This window comes from Choloepus didactylus, chromosome 3 (assembly GCF_015220235.1).
Source record: "Choloepus didactylus isolate mChoDid1 chromosome 3, mChoDid1.pri, whole genome shotgun sequence".
Taxonomy (NCBI): Eukaryota; Metazoa; Chordata; class Mammalia; order Pilosa; family Megalonychidae; genus Choloepus; species Choloepus didactylus.
The window spans coordinates 51,694,449-51,720,779 of NC_051309.1; the positions used below are offsets into that span (position 1 = coordinate 51,694,449).

Here is a 26,331-nt window from a genome sequence, read left to right on the forward strand (position 1 = left end):
TCTGAAATCCATTACCAAGTGTCCTTGGAAGAGAAGACAGAGACACACAAGGAGGAAAGGGCACGGTGAGGATGGAGCCAGACACTGGAGTGCTGTGGTCACAAGTTAAGCAATGCCTGGAGCCGCCTGAAGCCACCAGAAGTGGGAGGAGGATGAATTCCTCCCCAGGGGCTCTGGAGGGAGTGAGGCCCTGCCAAATTTTGGACATCTGGCCTCCAAAACCATGAGAGAACAAACTTCTGTTGTGTTAAGCCACCCAGTTTATGGTTTGTTATCACAGACTCAAAAACTAATATCACCACCGTGCCCTACTGCCACCATTCTAGGAACATAAAGGGCCTCTTGACTACCATCCCATGTTTTATACTCATGGAGCAAACTAAACAGGGATTCTCTCTTTTTTTAAAATGACTCTTCCTGGTGAGACATTTTCCTGACTGCTGTGCCAGCTAATACTTTTTTTACTTACTTCTACAACTTAGATTCTATTCTACCTAAAAGCTATGATAACAGGGGCTTTTTCCACTCAAAATAATAAATGGCTTTGCCCTCTTCAAGGCATATTTTCCACATTAATTAGATCAGTACAAATAACAAGGAATGAATGCAATTCATTTGAAACACTACTATTCTGAAAACATTTTACATTTACATTTACATTTTAATTTAGAAAATAATGATGCTATATAAGAATATGTATTTATTGTATGCTTTGAAATGAAAAAAAAAAAGTATACTTAGCATTTCAGATACTCCGTGACATACTTTTCATTGATTACTCTTGTTGAAAATTATTTCTAATCCTATTTACTATAGCAATGATATTCTCTTTTTGTCCATCTCTACCTACTCTTCACCCTCCTTGCCCTGCTCTGGGTCTAAGTGCTGAGCTGGAATAACCCCTAGAGTCTCACCCATATCTCATTTAGATGACAGAGATGATGAGATTTGGGACTTCTGAGCTGACGATATTTAGATGCGATTCCGGATCTCATCTATTGCACTCAACGTCAATCGTGCGCACATCGCCCTCTAGTTGTGAGTGAGTTTAGTCAAGGGGAGGCACTGGCAGATGGGGGGGGGGGGGCAGATAGAGATGGAGGTCAGGGTATTTATTCTTTCCTCTCTCCCCCTGCAAGACTGCAGGGTGGGCAGTGGCTGTGCTTCTCTACCTAGAGTCACAATGTCTGTTGGAAGACCCCTTGCTCATAGCTATACCCTCTCCAGGTGCCACTGACTCTTTTCCCCTTCAAGCCTTGGATGGAAGTGTACCCCCCTATTGCTACTCACTGGTGCCTCCACATCATTTGTTCTCTTAATCCTAACCACCCACCAGACACTCTCTTCATTAAACTCTCTTCAATCCCTCAGTGTGTTGTCTGTTTCTGCCACACCCTCACCAAAACAGCTACTGGGTATCCCCAGGTGACAGCATCAGTTTAACATACTGAACAATTTCTTCCCATAAATAAAATTATTCAGGGTTTTCAAAAAAATTCTAGTTTAGAAGAATTACAACTAGCTATGACTGATGCAGGTTGTTTGGTTTTTCCTCCCCTTTAACAACAACAAAAAGAAAGGTGGTAGCTTGGAGCTATTTCATTTCTCTCAAACACTTGTGCTACAACTAACCCTTAACACTGAATAACTTGGGCTCCAAAATACCTGTCGTCGCCATCACTGATGCACTCAGGAAACGCGAGGCTGCAGCCAAAGAGCATGATATGTTGATAGCAACTGAGGCGATGGAGGTACGAGAAGAACTTGAGGAACTTCTCCATTTCTGTGCTTTTGACAATTGAGAAGAGAGGAGTTCGAGTGGTGTGGTAAGGCAGCAGCATCTGACACTGGCGGTGGGTGAGATTCATGCAGACACCTGGGAAGTCAAGACAGCAACATTTAGGAGCAGACACATCAGCACTGTACAGTTATAAACTCATTTGATATGATAGGTTAACTTATTCAGAAGATAAAATATATTCTGTAAAGAATGATTTTATATGTCTGTGTATACAATCATACTTATATGTATAAGTGTGTGTGTATGCACGTGTGTGTGTATTATAATGAAAGCAAGCTACTAATATTTATAATCACAAATGCTTGGGAAAATGTGTAGAAAAATAGGCACTCATATATAGCAGGTGAGAATATAAATTGTTAATCACATTTTTGGATCACAGCTGGGCAGGGCAATATGTACCAAAAAAAAAAAAATCTTTAAAACATGTATACCCATTGACACTGTAGTTTTATTTCTGGACATTTATCCTAAGGAAATAATCATTGTATTGAACATAGATTTATATACAGAGTTATACATCTCCTCCTAATTTACAATTTTCAAAAGAAAAGATATCACCTACGCATTCAACAAAAGATAATTGGTTTAGAAGTTATAGAACAAACAACAGAATATTTAAATCAGCTCTATTAAAGATGCCTTAGAAGACTATTTAATCACATGGAACAATACTCATAATACAATAAATCAAAATAACAAGTCACAAAATAATTTGTATTCTCTGATTACGTTTTTAAAGACATGTAGTTACACAAAGATTTTCAACTCTTCCTACTCCAACATTCAGGATCAGCTCAGAACTTCTGACTTCCTTTTCTTTCGTAGCATCTCTTCTCCTGCACCCACCACATCTACAACTTTCCTTCTTCTTTATTCTAGAAACATGGATGATCGGTCTGACAGAAACCAAAATGTTAACATGGGTCCAGATGATGAGATTTTAGTTGTTACTTTTTTTTTTATTTTTTATTTTCTTTTTGGCTTAAACAAAGACATTACTTTTGTAAAAAGGAGATAATTAAAATTTTGTTATTTTTGTTGTTGCTGAAGCAAGCTACTATTTAAAAGCAGAATCTTCAGGCTTTGGAAACATGGAGGAAGCATAGATTCCAATCATTTAAAAAAAATAAGAAGGAAAAGAAGTTCAGAACATCTCTTCTGATGCCTATATAATTTCCAGTCAAAGAAATGGATGGATAAAAGATCTCACCAAACATAAGACTAACTCCACTCTAGTAAAATTTTTAAAAAAGTAAGGCTATATCTCTGACAAAATAACCAACATAACTCTTGGATCTATAATATAAAGCAAAAAGTTTGAAGACATCGTATTACAGCAGAATTTTCTACCCTTTCTGCTTCATTCATTCAGATAGTACTTCTGATCATTCACTGTCTTCTCCAGGTCTCCTCCAAAGCACAACTCCCAATTTCATTTTTCTCTCAAACTTCTCTGAAAATCCCAAGTCCTGTAGGAAGCTTTTTGCCAAATGACCAGATTGTAGCCCTTAGCTTTAAGAATTTCACACTTCATGAGAAGACATAGTTCTCTACTGTTAGATAATATTTATTGATCACTCAACATGTGCTGAGCTCAGTGGGGCATGATCAAAACATGGTTTCCACTTTCAAAGGCAACCACTGGCATTTGGAATTTTCTCCATATGCTAGTTCCTAGAATAGATGAAGCAAAGACTCTCAGGGCACAAAACTTTCTTGGATATCATCAAATTCAAAATATAAAGTGGGAATGGAGGGAATTCAAGAGGAAGATAATTCCAAATAAAAATATGCAGACAGAATACAAACAGACACATATATACAAGGATTCAGCTTCACATAAGTACTGGTGTGGGGGGTTTTAATAGATAGTGGCTGGTGCGGTTAATGCTATTCTGGAAAGCTTCATAGAAGATGACACTCAAGTCATGTAATAAGGGAGAGCATGATAGATAGGGAAAACAGTACAGACAGTAGCTTCAAAATGACACAATTGTGTGCATGGTACTACATTCAGGGAAGCTTCCTTATACAAGCTGAGAATAATTTTTTCTCTGTGAATCATTTGTGTAAAATTCTGTCTCAAGAAAACATTTATTGAGCACCAACCTTATTCCAGGTACCAAAACAGATACTCAGATTCTCTCATTCACAGTTATCTCTTTCTAAAAATGCAGTGAAATGATATCATATCTATTTTATACATGAGGAAACTCGATTTCAGAAAGGTTAAGAAACCTGCCAGGGATGCACAGCTATCATGGAAATTCCAGACCGAAACTGATGTCTTCTGAATAATTTCCATTTGGAGCCATCCTAAGCTACTGAAAGGGGAATTATGTTAAAAACAGTTCTAAAAGAAGATAAGTTCTTACACTCATGAAAGAAAGAGGCTAAAAACATATAGTAATATGTCACAAGGTCTGTATTTATGGGAATACAAAATACACACACAAATACTGACCACATTTGATAATTAGCTTTACATTACATTGTTTTCTTTAAGGGTGTTTTTGTTTCCTTGGCTGCTCAGCAAATACCATGAAATGGGTTGACCTAAACAATGGTTTTGAGGCTAAAAGAAAGTTCAAATCAAGGCATCATCAAGGCGACGCTCTCTCCCTGGAGACTGGTGTTCTGAGGCTGGCTACCGGTGATCCTTGGTTCCTCTGTCACATGGTAAGGCACATGGCGGCATCTCCTGGTCTCCTGCTTCTCTTCCAGGCTCCATTTCAGCTTCTTGCTTCCTTTGGCTTTCTCCCTCTCTTGGTCTGAATTTTATTCTCTTTTAAAGGACTCCAGTAATAGGATTAAGACCCATCCTGATTGAGGTGGGCCACACCTTAACTGAGGTAACATCACCAAAAGGTCCACTTACAATGGGTTCACACCCACAGGAATGGATTATCTTTAAGAACATGTTTTTGGGGGGTACATACAGTTCCAAACCATTACAAGAGGTTATCAGCTTTTGAGTTTATACACTTGACAGAAGAAAATATTTGAAGCAATTAGACAATCGAAAAGCTGATTCCTCCCACCTAGCCCAAGAAAACACTGAAGAGTGAGAGATCATGTGAAAGAAGATAAAGAAGAAAAGCATATTTGGGTTAGCTGTACTATTTTCATGGCAGCATATGTGAGTTACACAAAAAGAAAAAGGATATTTCCCTCCCTAATAGTTAATTTCCTTGGGAAGAGAGAACCTATACTCAAGAAATGATAAAATAATAGTATAAAACCTTAAAAATAAGATCCAAAATAATTAGTATAGACTTAAATACTATACTAATTATTTATTTGTCTTTATTTGTATAATAGTTTACAGTTTTCCAAAGCACTATCACATATTATTATAAAATTTAATCCTAATCCTATTAATATACTCTCACATTAGTGATGAAACTAAGGCACTCTTAGGTAGATGGATGGGTAGATGGAAGAATGGATGCAGGGAGGGATGGATGGATGGATGGATGAATGGATGGAAGGATGGACAGACAGACAGAAGGATATATTGATGGATGGATGGATGGATGGATGGATGGACGGATGGATAAAAAAGTAGGTAGATTTTCAGAAGCACACATAATCAGTGAAAAAAACTGGGGCTGATACTCAGTTCCTCTAGCTCTTAGGACAACATTCTTCTCCCTACACCATAGCTGTCAACAGCATAGCAAACACCAACGGAATTCAGAAGAACAAGAATTCATATAGGGTGAGTGATTAGGGAAGAGTTTAATGAAGAAGAAAAATTCATTTTGGTGGTTGAAAGATAGATAGTCTGGATGGACAGAAGGAAAAAAAGGGCACCCCTGGTAGAGAAAAATACACAACAAAGACTGAAAATCATAATCGCATATGGCAACAAAAGACTGAAAAAAATTGATTATGGGCACAAGAGTTCAATAAACTTAGCTGAGAATTTGCTCATAGCCAACAAACATGAAAGAGAGTAACACTTGAAGAATCTTGACTTCATAGCCTTTTATATTCAAGTAATTGTGTTATCCCTCCTGCCTCTACCTGTGTCAAATATTATTTTTTCCTAGAATGATCCATTATCTTTGACACATGTAATTCTAGTATTGTACTTTGCACATTTTCACTGTGGACAATGAGTTTTCATAAGCCAGCTACATGCTGGCTTACATGTGAAGTCATTTCTCTGTGGGGGAGGGAAAGGGCACTTTTGGAAATGGGCTCATTTATTGTTACTGTTCCATCTAACTTGGTTTTTACAGGACAGAAGAAAGGGGGGAGGGCAAAGTTTATGAGGGCAAAGTTTATTTTTCTTCCCTAAGAACTTACTACGGAGATTAATAGAAATTAGAAGTCAAGGTCGCTATGTAAGAACATGTAAAAAAATACAGACAAGTAGTATACAAAAGGATATTACAAAAAGTAATATAGTGTTCCTACAGATGTCATTATTCAATTAATGTGGGGTTGTTTTTTTTTTTTTTTTCTTAAATAACTGCTACATCAGGTTGGTGAGTGAGGAGTAAATCAACAAATAGGTCTGAAGGAGAGCAAAACATTGTAAGGTCTGGCAAAATAGAAACACTTATTCTTATTAGTTCCTCAATTCCAAGACAACATTGCTACTAAAACATCCACTGATTTAACAATAGATTTTCAGGGAATACATCAATTACAAGACACATTACAATTTGAGAAAAAAATGAAATTATGAAAAAAAAAAGTGCTGCTTGGAATTCAGGCAATGTATTACCAACTTTTTGTGTTGTTTTCTTAACCTGACTCAATAGTTTTCTAGATCAATCTAGGGCTTTCTCTACTCATTACATTGCCAATATTTCTAGATCCCAGAATTAGGGATGAAAGATGCGTCTGTTGTAGGAAATTTTTATGTTCATTTGGAAGTCAAGAAAATGTCTGTTTGTCCATCTCTGGGATTAGATAATGTGGAGGTAAAAATTCTTACTTACACAGTTACTTTTTAAATTCCAAATTAACTTAAGAATAAATGGCTAACTTCTAAACTAACATAACTCAGTTGAAGGTCCTAAGTAGCTAATACTAAAATGATTATGCTGTAACCAATTTTATTTAGCAAAGTACCTTGGTAGTAGTTAAGAAAAAAAAAGTGCAACTTCACTTACTGGACATTTCTGCAGAGTTTTTTAACTAATGATTTTTACAACAGTCACATTCTCTATTATACCTTACTTACTAATGATCCCATTTGCAATTAGTGCAATATATTAAATGCAATGTAATATACAAATTTATATAAATAAATATATATTTTATTAAATAAAGTATTTGCTGCCTTTTGTCTAACATCCTAACAAGAAACCTCAGTAACCTTTCTGACTTCCTATACACAATAGCACATTTAGTTGAAAGGCTGTTAGTAAGGATTCCATTGCTTCAGAAGGTAATATTCTATTAGAAAGCAGTTGGTTGCCCTAACTTAATTAAATTGACTCATTTTAATTCATGAATTTGCCTTCACAGGGCACACCCGTGGATCCTTCTGCATTTGTCTCTCTTACTTCCAGACCCTGAGAATTCTGTGTGATTATAAAGGGAGAGCTCTTTGTACAAAACCCTTTTCAGTAGTTTATGAAGGAACTTTATGGCAGGGTTGTCCTTCTCAAGTTTTCCTTTTTATTTTTCTCATCCAGTTTGTCATTAATTTTGTTGCTGCTTTGCGTACGATATCTTTCATTACTATCTTTTTAGTTTAAATCCTAGCCTTTTTCTGGTTACTCTGTTTGAACCTTCTCACATTCACCACTTTCGTCTGCATATTTTGGTCTTCAGTATTTGCTGACCAACTCTAAAACTCCTGGCATTGTTCTCAGTCCTTTCACATACATTAGTTCATTTAGCCCTCCCTGAAAGACATTATCCCTGTTTCACAGCTGAGGAAACAAGGTTAAGTGAGTTCCCAAGGCTCACAAGGAAATAGCAAAGCTAAAATTCTATTCAAGTCATCCCATCCCAAGCCTAAGTCTCTTTCTACCAACGGCTGTCCCCAGAATCCAAATATTGCAGTTAAGTACATTTTCTCACTTGCGTTTATACCACTACTATGAATGGGACCCTGAGTTTTGTCTTAGTTTGCCAAAGCTGCTATCACAAATACCATAAACTGCAGGAATTTATTGGCCCACAGATTAGAAAGCTAGAAATCCAAAATCAAGGCATCAGCAAGGTGGTGCTTTCTCCCCAGTGTCGCAGCATTCTGGGGCTGGCTTGCTGCAGTTCTTGGGGTTCCTTAGCATGCATCTGTGCTCCTGTCACACAGTGATCTCTCTCTCTCCTTCTGTCTGCTCTTCTGATTTCTGCTGACTTCTGGCTTCTTCTGTGTGGCCATCTCTGACTTCTGGCTTCCAGTTTCTTCTCTTTATAAGCTCTCCAGTAATACGGATTAAGACTCACCCTGATTCAGTTGGCCACAACATAACTAAAAATAACATCTTCAAAAGGTCCTATTTACACATAGCTTCACACCCATGGGAATGGAGATGATTAGGAACGTGTCTTTTGAAGGGTACATAATTCAACCAACCACAAGTTCTGTGGAGACAAGTGGGGTCTTCCTTACTGCTCAGTCAACCAATGTTTATTCAGCAACCTATGTGCCAGGCACTGCTCTAGGTACAAAGCACTGGACACAAAACAAAACAAAAACCCTGAACTTGTGGAATTTATAGTCTAGTGGGGGGGCGGGGGAGAGACAGAAAGCAAACAAACACAAACAAACAAATAGATAATCTGTATGGCATTGATACACCTAGTCATAATCCTAATGCTAAGCAAGAACCAAGCTATGACTCTTTGAGGGGAAACTAACATCATGATAAACCAGTTGAAAATAAATTCCTCCTGTAAGAAATATACCAGAACTAAATATTCAAGCAACATAAACATAATAAAATCCAGTTCCAAGAAGCAAACTTGATCCAACCTTCCGATTTTTCAATAATTCACATCAACGCTCAACACTATGCTTGTTTCATCCTGTCTTCATGTTTCTTATTGTAATATTTAAGTTGCCATCATTTCATATTTAATGAGGACTCACAGCCAACAAACAGGAACATCAAAGGGAAGCAACTCCCTTCTTTCCTTTGCATCAATTATAGCAGCTAAATTGCCCTGCAGGGACCGGGAGCCACAGCAGAGGCTGCTTTAGAAAGTCAGCCTTCTCCAGGGATAGCAAGAGTTCCCTAAAAGAGTCCCATGCAAAATGCTCCTAGGTCTTTTTATAGCATCATCTGTTTTATTTGCTTAGAGTAGTAACAGTACCTGATATTTTCTTCTTTATTTATTTCCTTGTTCTCAGTATCCTCTGTTGGGTAATCAAGTGCCCCACAAAAAGACATGTTCAAGTCCCACCCCCCAGTCCTGTGGATGTAAACTCAGCAGTAAATAGAACTGTTGATGTCATTAGTTAAGGTACGGCCAAACCAAATTAGGGTGAGCCTTCCCAATTTTGCTGAAGTGCTCATCAGCAAAGGAAATTGGACATGGGAATAGAAACCAGAGAAGAAGACAGAAAGAGACAGATGTCAAGTGACAAAGCAGAGATTGAGCCACCACCAGAATACTAGAGACTTTGGAGAAAAGATGGCCTGCCAATACTTTCATATTGGATTTCCAGTCTCCAAATCTGTGAGACAGTAAACTCCTGTTTAAACCAACCAGTTTGTGGAACTTGTCACAGCAGTCTGGCAAACTCCAACATCCCCCAAAGTGTGAATAGGGAGTTTTTCTTATCACTAGAACAATGCTGGGCTACTGAATAATAGATACCCAATGGTTATTTATTGTATGGATGAGGAGATTTAATGGAACAAACTCTTCCCACCAAAATGTTTTCTATTGAATGATATGGAAATAGATAAGAAAGAGCCAGGATAGCTAAGAATCAAGGGCACTGGTACTGACACTAACTACTATTGCTAGCATCTATTGTTCCCTAACTCCTTGAAGTCTCTTAATCTGTGAATTGAAAATAATAACAATAATGTTAATCATAAGGTTGTGAGGATTAAATCTGGTAATGCAAGTAAAGCACTTATGACCATGTTTTTGTATCAATGATGTTCAACTGATGTTAGTTGAAGATGTATTTTCTGCAAAGAGAAAATACAGGGTTGGGAGAGAGGACAGGGTGAGATAAGTTTACTTTGCAGTAAAAACCAAAAAAAAACTGTTAGTATTTCTTTAAGTTGTCTGTAATTACAAAAGCTATTTTCAGTTTTGATTCCATTTATTATTTGTATAATGAAATGAAACAATTTAAAGATATGGGAATAGATAGATTTCTGAGTGCCCTCTAGGCTGCATGGTTGTGAGGAACTTTATACATAGAATCTTATTGAATCCTCCCCACAACTCTATATAAAAGTTCTTTTTGTTCCCATTTTACAGATGATGAGACAGATTCAATGAGCGTAAGAACCTACTGAAGGTTACACAGATGGTAAATAATAGAATTGGAATGGAAGCCTGATCTTTCTGATTTCATTGCCTTTTCTCTTTCTACTGTATCACACTGCCAAAGACACTACTCCACTTTAAGCACTGTAAATTTACTTCATTCATTTAAATTATTTTGATGAATGTCTTTGGGTTCTGGAACTAGAGCTGCTTCCTTGTGCCTGGTAAAAACTAATGATTCTAAAAGGGAACAATGAATCTGCAATTAAAAACAGGTTACAAGAGGGTGGGGCAAGATGGTGGTGTAGGGAGGTGTGGAATTTAGTTAGTCCCCTGGAACAGCTAGTACATAACCAGGAACAGTCTGAAACAACTGTCTGGGGGACATCTGTGACTGGACAGACATCGTACACCAGTCTGGAATGGGTGGAAGGGTCAAGATCACTGCAGAGAACTCTAAGTAAAGCCCCTAAACTGCTGAGGCTGGCACCCCTTCACCACTGGCACAGCAGGCTAAGCTGAAAAACTTCCCTGCAGGAAAAAGAAGCAGTCACTACTAGGAGCAAGGGAGGTGGCTCAACCAAGCTCCAACTGCAGTTTTAATTAACAAATTTTAACTACTGAATACAAGCTATGAGCACAGATAAACCCAGAACAAGCAGGAAAGGAACCATGAGGTCTCTCTCAGCAGAGAGGAGGCAGAACTGAAGGGAAAAAATAAATAAATAAATAAATAAATAAAAACAAATGTTTTTGGAGTTGGCTGAGCTCAGAATACTGGAACAGGGCTGTGCCCCAACAAAAGGGGCACATACAGCCATGTACAAAATTTGGCTTTTGACTGCTGAAGCTTGGGGGCTGGGGACTGAGTCTGAAAAGGGAATATACTTTTTTCTTTCTTTCTTTTCTTTTATCCATTTTAAAAACATTTCTAAATACTTCACTAGCAAAAGCCTCAGGCATATTCAAATGTTAGCACTGACCCAGGCAAGGATGGAGTTAAGATAGGTCTGAGAGACAAAGTAAGGAGTCAAGGGAAGGAGATAATTCCCTAAAGGGCAAATCTTCTACAAGAAAAGAGGGTGTGGGGGCTCAGTTCAAGTGGTGGCCCTCCTTCAGAGAATTCAGACCTCAGGGGCCAGAAAAAAAAAAAAACAGAAACACTTAAGCTTACCTTCTACCTCAACCTCTGTCTCAACCACACCCCTGGCAGGGACAGGATCTGCTTAGAATTAAAGGCACCACACCTCTTTACAACAGTGAGGAGATGCAGGCTGAAAAGTGCTACCTGCTGAGCAGGATAGGTAAAGCAGAGTCTAGAGGCCTCACAGGAACATCTGACAACATTCTGGGTCGCACCCTCAGAGAAACTTGGTACTGATTATGCCCTCCTCCTGAGACCTGAGCCTGTCTGGTCTGGGAAAATCTGACTGGAGATTGATCATATCTGGGTAGACCCTCATCATAAGAAAAAAAAGTTTCCATATATGCAGGGAAATAACCAGAATAACAAAAACTGAAAAACTCTGATCAGTTTGAACTGAATTCCAAATAACAGATAGAGAACAAAGCCAACTGACAAGAAAACCCTAGGTAAAAGAGTGAAAACGACCTCTAGAATAAATTAATCAAGGAAACCAGATGCCTAGACAGTAACAAAAAATTACAAGTCACACTAGGAAAAACAAAGATATGGCCCAGTCAAAGGAACAAATTAACACTACAAATAAGATATAGGAGTTGAGACAACTAATTAAAGATGTTCAAACAAACATGCTAAATCAATTCAAAAATCAAATCAATGAGTGGAAGGAAGATATGTCAAAAGAGATGATGGATATAAAGAAGATACTGGGTGAACATAAGGAAGAACTTGAAAGTTTGAAAAAACAAATGACAGAAATTTGGGGAATGAAAGGCACAATAGAAGAGATGGAAAACACAATGGAGACTTAACAACAGCAGATGTGAAGAGGCAGAAAAAAGGATTAGTGAACTAGGAACAGCACAACTGAAATCTTACACACAAAAGAACAGATAAGGAAAAGAATGTAAAAATATAAGTAGGGTCTCAAGGAATTGAATGACAACATGAAGCAAACAAATATGTGTCATAAGTGTCCCTGAAGGAGAAGAGAAGGGAAAGGGGGCAGAAAGAATAATGGAAGAAATAATCACTGAAAATTTCCCATCTCTTATGAAAGACATAAAATTACAGATGTAAGAATCAGACTGTCAAATGTCAAAGACAAAAAGAGAATTCTAGAAGCAGCAAGAGAAAAGTGATCCATCACATACAAGTGAAGCTCAATAAAAATATGTGCAGATTTCTCAGCAGAAGCCATGGAGGCAAGAAGGCAGTGCTATGATATATTTAAGATACTGAAAGAAAAAACTGGAAAACAAGAATTCTATAGCTGGCAGAATGGTCCTTCAAAAATGAAGGAGATTTTAAAATATTTTCAGACAAACAGACACTGAGAGAGTTTGTGAACAAGAGGTAGGCTCTACAAGAAGTACTAAAGGGAGCACTACAGGCAGACAGGAAAAGCAAGAAGAAAGATGTTTGGAGAAGAGTGTAGAAATGAAGACTATCAGTAAGGGTAAAAAGAGAGAGAGAGGAAAAAAGATATGACATAAAATCCACAAGACAAAATGGTAGAAGAAAGTACCCCCTTTACAGTAATAACATTAAATGTTAATAGATTAACTCCCCAATAAAAACACATAGACAGGCAGAATGGATTAAAAACAGGACCCAACCTATATGCTGTCTATAAAAGACTCATCTTAGACACAGGACAAAAATGGGTTGAAAGTGAAAGGTTGGAAAAAATATATTTCAAGTAAACAGCCAGGAAAGAGGGGGGAGGGGGAGTAGCTATACTAATATCAGAAAAATTAGACTTCAAATATAAAGCAATTAAAGAGACAAAGAAGGGCACTATATGTTAATACAAGGGACAATTCATCAAGAAGACATAAAAATCATAAATATTTATGCACCAAGCCAGAGGGCCCCAAAATACATGAAGCAAACACTGACAACACTGAAGAGAGAAGTAGACACCTCTATAATAATATTTGGAGACTTCAATCCACTGCTCTTATCGATGGATAGAACATCTAGACAGTGAACCAAATGAGGAAATGGAGGTTTTGAATCGTAGGATAAATGAACTAGACCGAACAGACATTCGCAGAACATTAAACCCCACAACAGCAGGATACACATTTTTCTCAAGTACTCATGGATCATTCTCCAGGAGAGACCCCATGTTGGACACAAAGCAAGTCTCAATAAATTTTAAAACATTGAAATTATACAAAACAGTTTCTTGGATTCTGGGAAGATGGCAGCATAGAGAGAAGTGGAAGACTTAGTCTCCCCCAGAACAATTCATAAATGAACAAAAAAACAGTAAATAACCTGGAATAACAGCAGGGAGACAACTGTGACTGCCCACTCATCATCCACCAACCTGAATTGGGAGGAATGCCTGAGATCACAGCATAAAATCTGTAAGTAAAACTGTGGACCCATGCTGAGAGCAGAGAGCCTAAAGCTGAGAGCCCCTCCCTCACGGAAGCCACGCCATGCACTCTCTCAGCCCAGCTCCAAGTGAGGTTTTAATATTAACTGCTCAATACAGACAGCAAATCCTCAACAAGCAGACAGAGGCTTTTGGTGACAACTGACCTTGGGAGAATCAGGGGACATATCTGTCTCAGGATAGGGAGCCCAGAGGATTGGGTGCTATCTCTGGCTGATTGATGAACCTGGGAGTTTTTCTGTCCCTCTCTCTCTCTCTCTCTGGAGAAAACCTCAGCTGTTCTCAGTCCGCAAGGCATTGCAGTAAAGACAGCCTCAGACATTCTGCATTCTGAAACGAGCTGAGAGTGCACTGCAGCACCACCCAGCAGCCCAGGGCTTCCCTTGAAGGACAGCACACACTGGTGACATAGCACGGCATTCCCTTGGCTGAGCTCCTGGAGGATCACGGCTGGGAGGGGGGACCTGCTCGGAGAACCCAGGGACACTACGCCAAGTCCAGTGGTTTGCGGAGCAGCGAGAGAGAGGGTCTGGGGCTGAACTGAAATGAAGGCTTAGACTCTCACGGTGGCCTTGAATCTCCTGGAACCTGGGAGATTTGAACAATAGAACTGCCCTTCTTCCCTGGCCACCCTATACACACGCCCCACATTCAGGGCGGACAGCTCCAGCAACACACCCAAACTGAGTTCTCCAACTGAACCCACAAGAATCATTTCCCCACACACCGCAGGAACAAGGTTGTGAACTGACTTGAGGGATATAGGTGACTCACAGACGCCATCTGCTGGTTAGTTAGAGAAAGTGTACGTCACCAAACTATGTCTCTGAAAAATTAGATCGATATCCTTTTTTTTGTTACAACTTGAAAGAACCCTATCAAGCAAAACAAATGCCAAGAGGCCAAAAACAACAGAAAATCTTAATGTATATGATAAAACCAGACAATATGGAGAATCCAACTCCAAACACACAAATCAAGATTTCAGAAGAAACACTGTACCTCACACAATTAATCAAAGAACTACAATCGAGGAACAAAAACATGGCAAAGGATTTAAAGGACATCAAGAAGACCATGGCCCAGGATATAAGTGACATAAAGAATACCCTCGAAGAGCATAAAGAAGACATTGCAAAAGTAAATAAAATAATAGATCTTATGGAAATAAAATTAACTGTTGGCCAAATTAAAAAGACTCTGGATACTCACAATACGAGACTAGAGGAAGCTGAACAACATCTCGGTGTCCTAGAAGCCCACAGAACAGAAAATGAAAGAACAAAAGAAAGAATGGAGAAAAAAATAAAAAAAAAATTGAAATAGATCTCAGGGATATGATAGATAAAATAAAACTTCCAAATTTAAGACTCATTGGTGTCCCAGAAAGGGAAGAGAAGGGTAAAGGTTTAGAAAGAGTATTCAAAGAAATTGTTGGGGAAAACTTCCCAAACCTCATACACAATATAAATACACAAAGCATAAATGCCCAGCAAACTCCAAATAAAATAAATCCAAATAAACCCACCCCAAGACATATTCTGATCAGACTGTCAAATACTGAAGAGAAGGAACAAGTTCTGAAAGCAGCAAGAGAAAAGCAATTCACCACATACAAAGGAAACAACATAAGACTAAGTTGTGACAACTCAGAGGCCACCATGGAGGTGAGCAGGCAGTGGCATGACATATTTAAAATTATGAGAGAGAAAAATTTCCAACCAAGAATACTTTATCCAGCAAAACTCTCCTTCAAATTTGAGGGAGAGCTTAAATTTTTCACAGACAAACAAATGCTGAGACTTTGCCAATAAAAGACCTGCCCTACTTCAGATTCTAAAGGGAGCCCTACCAACAGAGAAACAAAGAAAGGAGAAAGAGATATAGAGAATTTTAACAGACATATATAGTACCTTACATCCCAAATCCCCAGGACACTCATTTTTCTCTAGTGATCACAGATCTTTCTCCAGAAGGGACCTTAAGCTGGAACATAAAACAAGCCTCAAGAAATTAAAAAAAAAAAAAAAAATTGAATATACTCAAAGCGCATTCTCCAACCACAATGGAATACAAATAGAAGTCAATAATTTTTGAACTGTAACTCCACTATTTACTTCCTACATGATAAAAAATACACAAACTCTAAGGACAAATCAATGGTTTTGAACTCAATGTAAAATATGTAATTTTAGACAACTATATAAAGGTGGGGGTATGAAGGAGTATAGGAACATAGTTTATGTGCCCTATTGAAGTGAAGGTGGTATCAAAGAAAAACAAGATGGATAGGGATTTAAGAGGTTAATTTTAAGCCCCACAGTAAACACAAAGAAATTATCAGAGAATATAACCATAGAGATGAAAAGTAGAGTTTGGGTTAAGAGAAATGGGGGAAGGGGCAATGGGGAGTTAAGAAATGAGTATAGAGTTGCTGTTTGAGGTGAAGGGAAATTTCTAGTAACGGATGGTGGGAAAGAGCATTACAACATTCTAAATGTGATTAATCCCACTAATGGAAGGCTAGGGAGGGGGTGGAATGGGAAGATTTAGGCTGTATATATGTTTCCACAACTGAAAAAAGAAAAAAAAAAAAAAGACAGTCTAACTAGACGACAATTGAATGCTAAGGATGAACTTGGATGGGATTGGAGGATAGAGGACAGGTGCCTCAAAGGGACACAGTTGAGACATAAGGAAAAGGAAATACAGAATGTAAGCTTTGTATCAATGTTGAATCTCTTATACTTCTTAGCTGCACTTAATGGAATTACATAAAAGAATGTTCTTGTTCATGGGAAATATATACGTGAATTATAGTGTATGTTCAAGGATGTGTGCAGCTAACTCTCATATGTTCAGAAGACAGAGCAATAGATGATGGATGATAGATACGGAGGGAGGGAGGGAGGGAAAGAAGTAGCGATGTGACAGCATGTTAAAGTTGGTGGATTGAGCTATCAGGGGAGGGGGGTCAGGGTATGATGAAATTCCATGTATGGGGCTAGTATTGTTTTTGCAACTATTCATGTAACTTTGAATTTATTTCAAAATTAAAAAAAAAAAAACATTCTCAGATCATAATGGAATGAAGTTGGAAATCAATAACAGGCAGAAGGCCAGTAAATTCACAAATATATGGAAGTTAAACAACACACCATAAAACAACCAGCGGGTCAAGAAAAAAATTACAAGAGAAATCAGTTTATATCTTAAGGCAAATGAGAATGAAAATACAACATATCAAAACTTATGGGAGGCAGCAAAGGCAGTGTTGACAGGGAAAATGTATTGCCCTAAATGCCTATATTAAAAAAAAAGAAAGAGAAAACAATCAAGGAATAAACTGTTCACCTGGAGGAACTAGAGAAATAACAGCAAACTAACCCCAAAGCAAACAGAAGGAAAATAACAAAGATTAGAGCAGAAATAAATAAAATTTAGAACATGAAAACAATAGAGGGAATCAACAAAACAGAACGTGGTTCTTTGAGAAAATCAATAAAATTGATGGACCCTTAGCTAGGCTGACAAAAAAGGAAGCGAGAATGCAAATAAATAAAATCAGAAATATGAGAGGGGACATAACTACTGACCCCACAGAAATAAATGAGATAATGAGATGATACTGTGAGGAACTATACGGTAATAAACTAGACAACATAAATGAAATGGACAACTTCCTAGAAAAGCATGAATAGCCAACACTGAGTTAAGAAGAAATAATCAAACTCAACAAGCCAATCACAAGTAAAGAGATTGAATTAGTCACCAAAACGCTCCCAAAAAAAGAAAAGTCCAGGACCAGATGGCTTCAAAAGTTAATTCTACCAAGCATTCAAGAAAGAATTAGTACCAATCCTGCTCAAACTCTTCAAAACAATTTGAAGAGGACGGAAAGCTATCTAACCCATTCTATGAAGCAAATTTTCTTTTCTTGTATTTTCTTTGTCTGGCTTTGGTATTAAGGTGATGTTGGCTTACAGAACAGTCTGTTCAACGAATATAGATGCAAAAATCCTCAACAAATACTCACAAAGCAAGCCCAGGAGCACATTAAAGGAATTTTACAGCATGACCAAGTGGGATTTATTCCAGGTATGCAAGGCTGGTTCAACACAAGAAAATCAATTAATGAAATACACCACATCAATAAATCAAAGGGTAAGATACACATGATCATCTTGATTGATGTAGAAAAGGAATTTGATAAAATTCAACATCCTTTCTTTATGAAAACACTTCAAAGGATTGGAATAGAAGGGAACTTCCTCAACATGATAAAGAGAATATATGAAAAACCCACAGCTAACATCATACTCAATGGGGAAAGACTGAAAGCTTTCCCTGTAAGATCAGGAACAAGACAAGGATGCCCATTGTCACCATGGGTATTCAACATTGTGTTGGAAGTTCTAGGTAGGGCAATTAGGCAAGAAAAGAATTGAAAGGCATCCAAATTGGAAAGGAAGAAGTAAAATGTTCACTGTTTTCAGATGACATGATACTATATGCAGAAAATCCTGAAAAATCTACTGCAAAGCTACTAGAATGAACAAAAGAGTACAGCAAAGTGGCAGGGTACAAGATCAACATGCTAAAATCAGTGATGATTCTGAGGAGGAAATCAAGAAAAGAATTCCATTTACAGTAGCAACTGTTCCAGATTGCTAAAGCTGCTGGAATACAAAATACCAGAAATGGATCGGCATTTACAATGAGAGTTTATTAGATTACAAATTTACAGTACCAAGGCCATAAAAGTGTCCAAACTAAAGTGTCAAAGTGAAGAAAGGCCAATGGCATCCAGAACACCTCTGTCATTTGGGAAAGCATATGCTGGCATATGCTGGTCCTTTGCTCCCAGGATGCATTGCTTTCAGCTTCTGATCCCAGTGGCTTTCTCCTTAAGTATCTGTGGGTTCTCACTTAGCTTCTCCAGGACAAACTCTGGGCTTAATCTATTAGCTTAGCATCTCCAAACATCTTTCTCTCTGCATCTCTGAGCATCTCTGTTTGTGTTGGCTCTCTTAAACCCTCCAGAAAACTAATTAAGACCCACCTTGAATGGCTGGGGTCACAAGAGGACCTTTACTCACACTTTATTAAAAAATAGCTCAAATGGATCAAAGACCTAAATACTATTGCTAAGAATGTAAAACTTTTAGAAAAAAATGTGGGGAAATGTCTTAAAGATCTTGTGATAGGAGATGGTTTCCTAGATCTTACACACAAAGTATGAACAATGAAAAAAGAAGTAGATAAATGGTGTTTCCTCAAAATTGAACACTTTTGTGCATCAACAGACTTTGTTAGAAAAGATAAAAGGCAGCCTATGCAACAGGAGACAATATTTGGAAACCACATATCAGATAAGGTTTTAATACCCAGAATAAATAAAAAGATCCTACAACTCAACAACAAAAAGACAAACAACCCAATATAAAAATGGGCAAAAAACATGAATAGACACTTTTCTGAAGAGGAAAACATATGAAAGATGCTCAACTTTACTAGCTATTAGGGAAATGCAAATCAAAACCACAATGAGATTATTATCTCACACTTACTAGAATGGTCATTATCAGAAAACAGAAAACTACAATGCTGAAGAGGATGAAGAGAAAGAGGCACACTTATTCACTGTTGATGGAACAGCCACTCTGGAAGGCAGTATGGTGCTTCCTCTGGAAGCTAAGTATAGAATTGCCATATGATACAGCAATCCCATCACTAGGTATATATTCAGAGGAACTGAAGACAGGGACATGAAAGGACATTTGCACACTGATGTTTATAGAGGCATTACTCACGATTGCCAAGAGATGGAAACAGCCCAAATGTCCATCAATGGATGAGTGGATAAACAAACTGTGGTATAGACATACAATGGAATATTATACAACTGTAAGACAGAATAAAGTCATGAAGATATAACAGCATGGATGAACCTTGAGGACATTATGTTGAGTGAAATTAGTTATTTTCTATTTGGATGCTAGAAATTTTAAGAACCTTGGAGTTTCTTATTGGAATCCTTCTGCGTGTAATCCTGGCTGCAAATTTTAAAAAGTTACATTGCAAAGATAAATATTACTCTACCTGTGGAGAATGCAGGGGTATTCGCCTACCCCACCTCCATGGTTGCTAACATGACCACAGACATAGGGGACTGCTGGTTTGATGGGTTGAGCCCTCTACCATAGGTTTTACCCTTGGGAAGACGGTTGCTGCAAAGGAGAGGCTAGGCCTCCCTATATTTGTGCCTAAGAGCCTCCTCCCGAATGCCTCTTTGTTGCTCAGATGTGGACCTCTCTCTCTAGCTAAGCCAACTTGAAAGGTGAAATCACTGCCCTCCCCTCTACGTGGGATCAGACACCCAGGGGAGTGAATCTCCCTGGCAACATGGAATATGACTCCCGGGGAGGAATGTAGACCCGGCATCGTGGGACGGAGAACATCTTCTTGACCAAAAGGGGGATGTGAAAGGAAATGAAATAAGCTTCAGTGGCAGAGAGAGTCCAAAAGGAGCCGAGAGGTCACTCTGGTGGGCACTCTTACGCACACTTTAGACAAACCTTTTTAGGTTCTAAAGAATTGGGGTAGCTGGTGGTGGATCCCTGAAACTATCAAACTACAACCCAGAACCCATGAATCTCGAAGACAATTGTATAAAAATGTAGCTTATGAGGGGTGACAATGGGATTGGGAAAGCCATAAGGACCACACTCCACTTTGTCTAGTTTATGGATGGATGAGTAGAAAAATAGGGGAAGGAAACAAACAAACAGACAAAGGTACCCAGTGTTCTTTTTTACTTCAATTGCCCTTTTTCACTTTAATTATTATTCTTTTTATTTTTGTGTGTGTGCTAATAAAGGTGTCAGGGATTGATTTAGGTGATGAATGTACAACTATGTAATGGTACTGTGAACAATCGAATGTATGATTTGTTTTGTATGACTGCGTGGTATGTGAATATATCTCAATAAAATGAAGATTAAAAAAAAGAAAAAAGAAAAAAAAATTACTCTATATTTATTAGTTTTGCTCACTTGTAAAATAAAGCAATGCTGGGTACTGTATTTAAAAATATTCACTAAGAGTTTGAAAACATTAGTTATTCATTAATAAAATATTTATTTACTCCCTACTTATTAAAAGAAAAGCACAAGGCTTGGTGCTATAGAATTTTTTAAAGAATTTAAAATTACACCACATTTTCTTTTGTTAGTCAAAATGTACTTCAAAACATATGAAAATTGTTTTTTATGCCAAGAATGGCATAGTGGTTTGGAGCTATGTACCCCAAAAAATGTGTTCTTAAACTTAATCCATCCCTGTGAGTGTGAACCCATTGTAAGCAGGACCTTCTGATGAGGTTACTTCAGTTGAGATGTGGTCCTACCCAATCAGGATGGGTCTTAATCTTATTACTGGAATCTTTTATAAGCAGAATGAAATTCAGACAGAGAAAGAGGGAGAGAAAGTCATGGGAAGCAAAAAGGTGAAGGAAACGGAACCTGAAAGAGAAGGGAGAGGCCAGCAGAGGCCGCCATGTGCATTGTCATGTGTTCTAGTTTCCTAGGCTGCTTAAATCACATACCGTGAAATGTGTTGGCTTAAAAAATGGGACTGTCCAAAATAAGGCATCATCAAGGTGATGCTTTCTTCCTGAGAACTGGCTGCCAGAGATCCTTGGCTCCTCTGCCACAGGGTAAGGCACATGACAACACCTATAGGTCTCTCTATCTCTCCCTTCTCTTCTGGGTTTTGTTGATTTCAGTTTCTTGCTTCCAACTTTCTATCTATCTATCTGTCTATCTATCTATCTAATCCATTCCTTTTATAAAGGATTCCAGTAATAGAATTAAGACTCTCCTGAATGAGATGGATCACACCTTACCTGAAGCAGCCTCAGTAAAAGGTCCTACTTACAATGAGTTTATACCCACAGGAATGGATTAGATTTAAGAGCATGTTGTTTTCTGGGGTACACACAGCTTCAGACCACCACACTATGTGGCAGAAGAGCCCAGGACAAAGGATCACCAGCAGCTAGCCCCAGAATGCCAATCTTTGGGAAGAAAGCACCTTGATGACACTTTCATTTAGACTTTTTCCTAGCTTTAAAATTGTGAGCTAATAAATATCCATTGTTTAAAACAATTGCATTGTATTTGCTTAAGCAGCCAGGAAACTAAAACAATGGTAAAAATAAATTATATAATGATGAGAGAATAACTTACATAGAAGAACAATGTATTCATTGAGGGTAAGGTTTATTGGAAAATCACTACTTGACTTGTGGTTATTTTTAATTTCCATCATTCATGAAGGCAATGGGATTTTAGTGGTGTTTCCATCCCTGTGTAGTTTTATTAGGAATTTCATTTTAGATTTAGCAATTGTCAAAGTTTGAGTACTGAAGGAATGAATGCTAGGACCGACAGGGCAGCACAGCATACTACAGACTAGATTATATTAGCCAGGTCTTGTCATCCTTATTGTATTTGTAAAGTGCTTATTTATATAATACTCTTTAATTTCAAATTCCCAACACCTAAAATCAGGAATCATTCAAACTCAAGCTGAGCTAATGTTTACCTTTTTATTATTTGACTTTGCAAAGGAAGGTTTTACAGGGAAGGTTTTCAAGAAGACATTAAACAGGGTATAGAGTATTAAGCATAGGGCCCTGTGCAACTGCACAGATCAGGCACGCTTATGAAGCTAGCCCTGACTGGACGCTTATCCCATTATTGGGGAAGGATTCCTCCTCCTGGAAACCTATAACTCTCCACATAGGGACATTGATCAGCAGTCTACAGCACTAGTAAAATCTAGAGGAGACCAGTGTAAGAACAATTGGAGCCTCCAATTCAGTTAGAGTTCTCCTGCCTTTCCATATGACTCTAACATGTCAGAGGCAGAGATAAGCAAACACACAAGAATCCCCAGCATTACTGACCATTAAAACATTCCAGAAGAGTAGTGCTTTTTCCTAGGAAACTGGATCGCCTGCACATTGCAATCCGTCTCCTGTCTGGAGAGTCACACAACTCTCCGGGGAAACTACCTATTTTAGTTTCCTTGTTGCTAAAAATGGGAATCTATTGGCTAATGGTTTTGAGGCTAGAAGAAGTCCAAACCAAGGCATCATCTAGGCAATGCTTTCTTTCAAAGACTAGTGTTCAGGGACTGGCTGCCAGCAATCCTTGGTCCTTGGTTCCTCTGTCACACAGCAAGATACAAGGCAGTATCTCCTGGCTTCCTTTCTCTTCTGGTTTCCTTTGACTTTCAGCTTCTGGCTGCTCCTTCTGTGGCATTTTTCTCTCTGTGTCACCTCCCTATAAGGTTTTGGTAATAAGATTAAGTTCCATCCTGGGCCACACTCAACTGAAGTAACCTCATCAAAAGGTCCTATTTACAATGGTGCACACCCACAGGAATGAATTAAGTTTAAGAATATGTTTTTCTTGGGTTCATAGCTCTAAACCACCACATGGCCCAAGGAGCTCCTGTCCTGACTTGAAAGAAGTCCCTCTTCTCCAAAGGATCAGCCAGGAGTGGAAACATGATCTAATGCCAGTGTGCCAACCACTATGCTAAAATGTTTGCTGCTTCATTTCTGTTTCCAGATTATAACATCCATAAAAAGGTCAATTCACCAAGAGTCAGTCACTGAGTCCTTGAAACACAGGGAGTTTCTCAAGCAAATCTTAATGATTATGTTATATCTCTACCAAGGGTAGATAACAGGCCAAATTGTAACTCAACAATTTGTTGGGCATTAAGAAAAACTTTTCTTCTCTATCAGGAAGACACTAACAGGAACTTTTGGCACAATTCTCTCCTACTTGTTACCAACTACTGTAGCTACTAATGTCAATTCATTTGCCACATGACAGAAAATTGGACTTGGTATGTATGAATGCTGGCCTTGAGACATATAAATTCTGAAACAGCTCCACTTCCTGCCTTTTTCCTGTTGCCCAAGAGATGTAATGGAAGTAACTAGAATAGAGGGCTCTTGGATAATAAAGCCAAAAACAAACATGGGAAGCTTAAACATGGGAATGGAGATAAGAGGTAGAACAGCAAAGAAACAGTGTTCAAGTTAGCGAGACTGCCCCCAACTCCAGTGGAGATCATATCCTAGTTAATAGGGGCAGATATCATGGTAACCTAGGGAGTGGGGCCTGAAGGATGCAGTAGAGGGCACAGAGCAGCCAACACAGAAAATCTAAGAAGGGAATATGAAATCAAATTTGTTTCTGAAGAGATTTTTACTTTTCCCATAATTGCAAAATTATGTCATATAAATTTTAATAATGATGCAATAAATGTTTAATACAGAGTTTGACATATTTCTGTAAGAATTTGCTTTTGCTAGGTGAAGTCTAAAACCAAAAGTAGGATATTTTATTTGAAAACTAGATAATATCAAAATTCCTCTGTGCAGATAAAACAGTGTAGTCCAACTCTCAATTATGCGAGCAAGTTTAACTTCTGCCTCAAAGAGGTACTGGGGGAAATGTTTAAGAGATTCTAAGAAAATTGATAAAATTGATCAAATATTCATAAGCTGGGAAAGGACACATTGGTATTCACTGTACTATTCTTTCTAAATTTGCATGTGATTGAAAATTTCAATGTTGCAGACTAAATAACCTGAAAGCCCATTGTGGTAGATTGCATTATGTACCCCAGTGTAGACATGTTCTTAATCCACATTCTTATGAGTGTGAACACATTGTAAATAGAATCTCTTGAAGACATTATTTTAAATTGAAGTGTGGCCCAAGAGAGAGAAGGCCACAGGGAGATGGTGGAATTCAGAGGGAACATAGAAGAGGAAGGAGAGGACAACACCATGTGACATGAGTCTGAGATGCAAGCCAAGGAACTCCAAGGAGCGCAGCAAGCTAGTATCAGAAGGCTACTGTTCTAGTTTGCTAATGCTGTAAGAATGCAAAACATCAGAAATGGATTGGCTTTTATAAAAGGAGGTTTATTTGGTTAGAGAGTTACAGTTTTAAGGCCATAAAGTGTCCATCAACAAAGAGCACCTTCACTGGAGAAAGGCCATTGGCATCTGGAAAACCTGTTAGCTGGGAAGGCACATGGTTGGCATCTACTTGCTCCAAGGTTGGGTTTCAAAAACAGTGTTCTCCAAAATATCAGCTTCCAATAGCTGTCTTCAAAATGTCTGTCTCAGCTCCAGCTTGCTAAGAGCTCCTTCTGTCTGAGCTTATATAATGCTCCAGTAAACTAAACAAGGCCCACGCTGAATGGGCAGAACCATGTCTCCATGGAAATTATCCAATCAGAGCTATCACCTACATTTGGGTGGGTCACATCTCCATGGACACTGAGCCGATAGGTTCCAACCCAATCCACACTAATATGTCTGCCCCCACAAGAACACATTAAAGAATATGGCTTTTTCTGGGGGACATAAATATACAAACTGGCACAACTACTGAACCTAGAAGAAGCAAGCCTTCTAGCCTCAGAAACCAGGAGCCAATAAATGCTTGCTTAAGCCAATCCATTGTGTGGTATTTGTAATATCAGCTCAGATAAAACTAAGACATCCACCCATTATAAACAGTCAGAAATACTTGGTAAAATAAAACAAACTTCATTTTCATGAATAGGCAAGATCTCCATAAAGAAAAAGGAAATCTCAAGATTCCAGAAATAAAGTAGGAATGGGAAACAAGAGCAGAAGGTACATGAGCAGACATCCATTAGCTGATATTCCAATGGCCCTGTCTTACAGGAAGTTTTCAGTCTCAACAAACCAAGAGCTTGTGTTTGGAAAACAGATGAAGGCTTGGATCTGCAAGAAGTACAAAGATGAACTGAAGCCCCTACATAGAGCAGGGTCCCAAGCTCGGGCATATGACAAGGAATTGTAAAACATCCAAAGACAAAATGCCAGTAGCATAAAAAGGAACAAAAATTAAATTGGAAGTATAATTCCTGAGTATCATAATAATCCAGAAAGCTGAAATAAAATTTTTAGATATACTCTCAACTTCAAATCCTATTGCCTAGATAAACAATTATGCCATATTGAGGGTGAAATAAAGATATTTTTAGATGAACAAAAACTAAAATAGTTTCCCCTGAAAGAACTAACAAGGGCTGTGCTTCATTAAATAGAGAATTGAACCCAGAGGGAAGAAGTAGTTTGCAAGAAGCCATGTTGGTAATTGTATTATGTATATTGAAGCCATGCATAATACTGAAAGCAAGAGAGAAACAGCATTCTCTGTTTAGAGGTTTCTTTAAACCGCCTCCGAGATTTGGAAGTTGAGTAGCATGGGCCAAATTTTTTATTTATTCCTATAGAAACCAAAAGCTTAGAGCATATTGCCTTTCTTGTCTAAAAGCAGAGAGTGTCTTAGCTTGCCAGGTTTGCTGTGACAAATACCACACAGTGGGTTGGCCTAAACAATGGGAATTTATTGTCTCACAGTTTGGGAGGCTAGAAATCCAAAATCAAGGTATTATCAGGCCATACTTTCTCCCAGAGTC

General features: G+C 38.2%; 1 protein-coding gene across 1 annotated transcript in view; it reads right to left on the reverse strand.

The window, feature by feature from the left end:
• The window catches only part of CORIN (corin, serine peptidase), a 282,039-nt gene that overhangs the window by 164,483 nt on the left and 91,225 nt on the right, over positions 1 to 26,331 (reverse strand). The window contains exon 4 of the mRNA XM_037828932.1: positions 1,666 to 1,876. Coding sequence (XP_037684860.1) covers positions 1,666 to 1,876 — 211 coding nt within the window. The remainder of the gene's footprint in view (positions 1 to 1,665; positions 1,877 to 26,331) is intronic.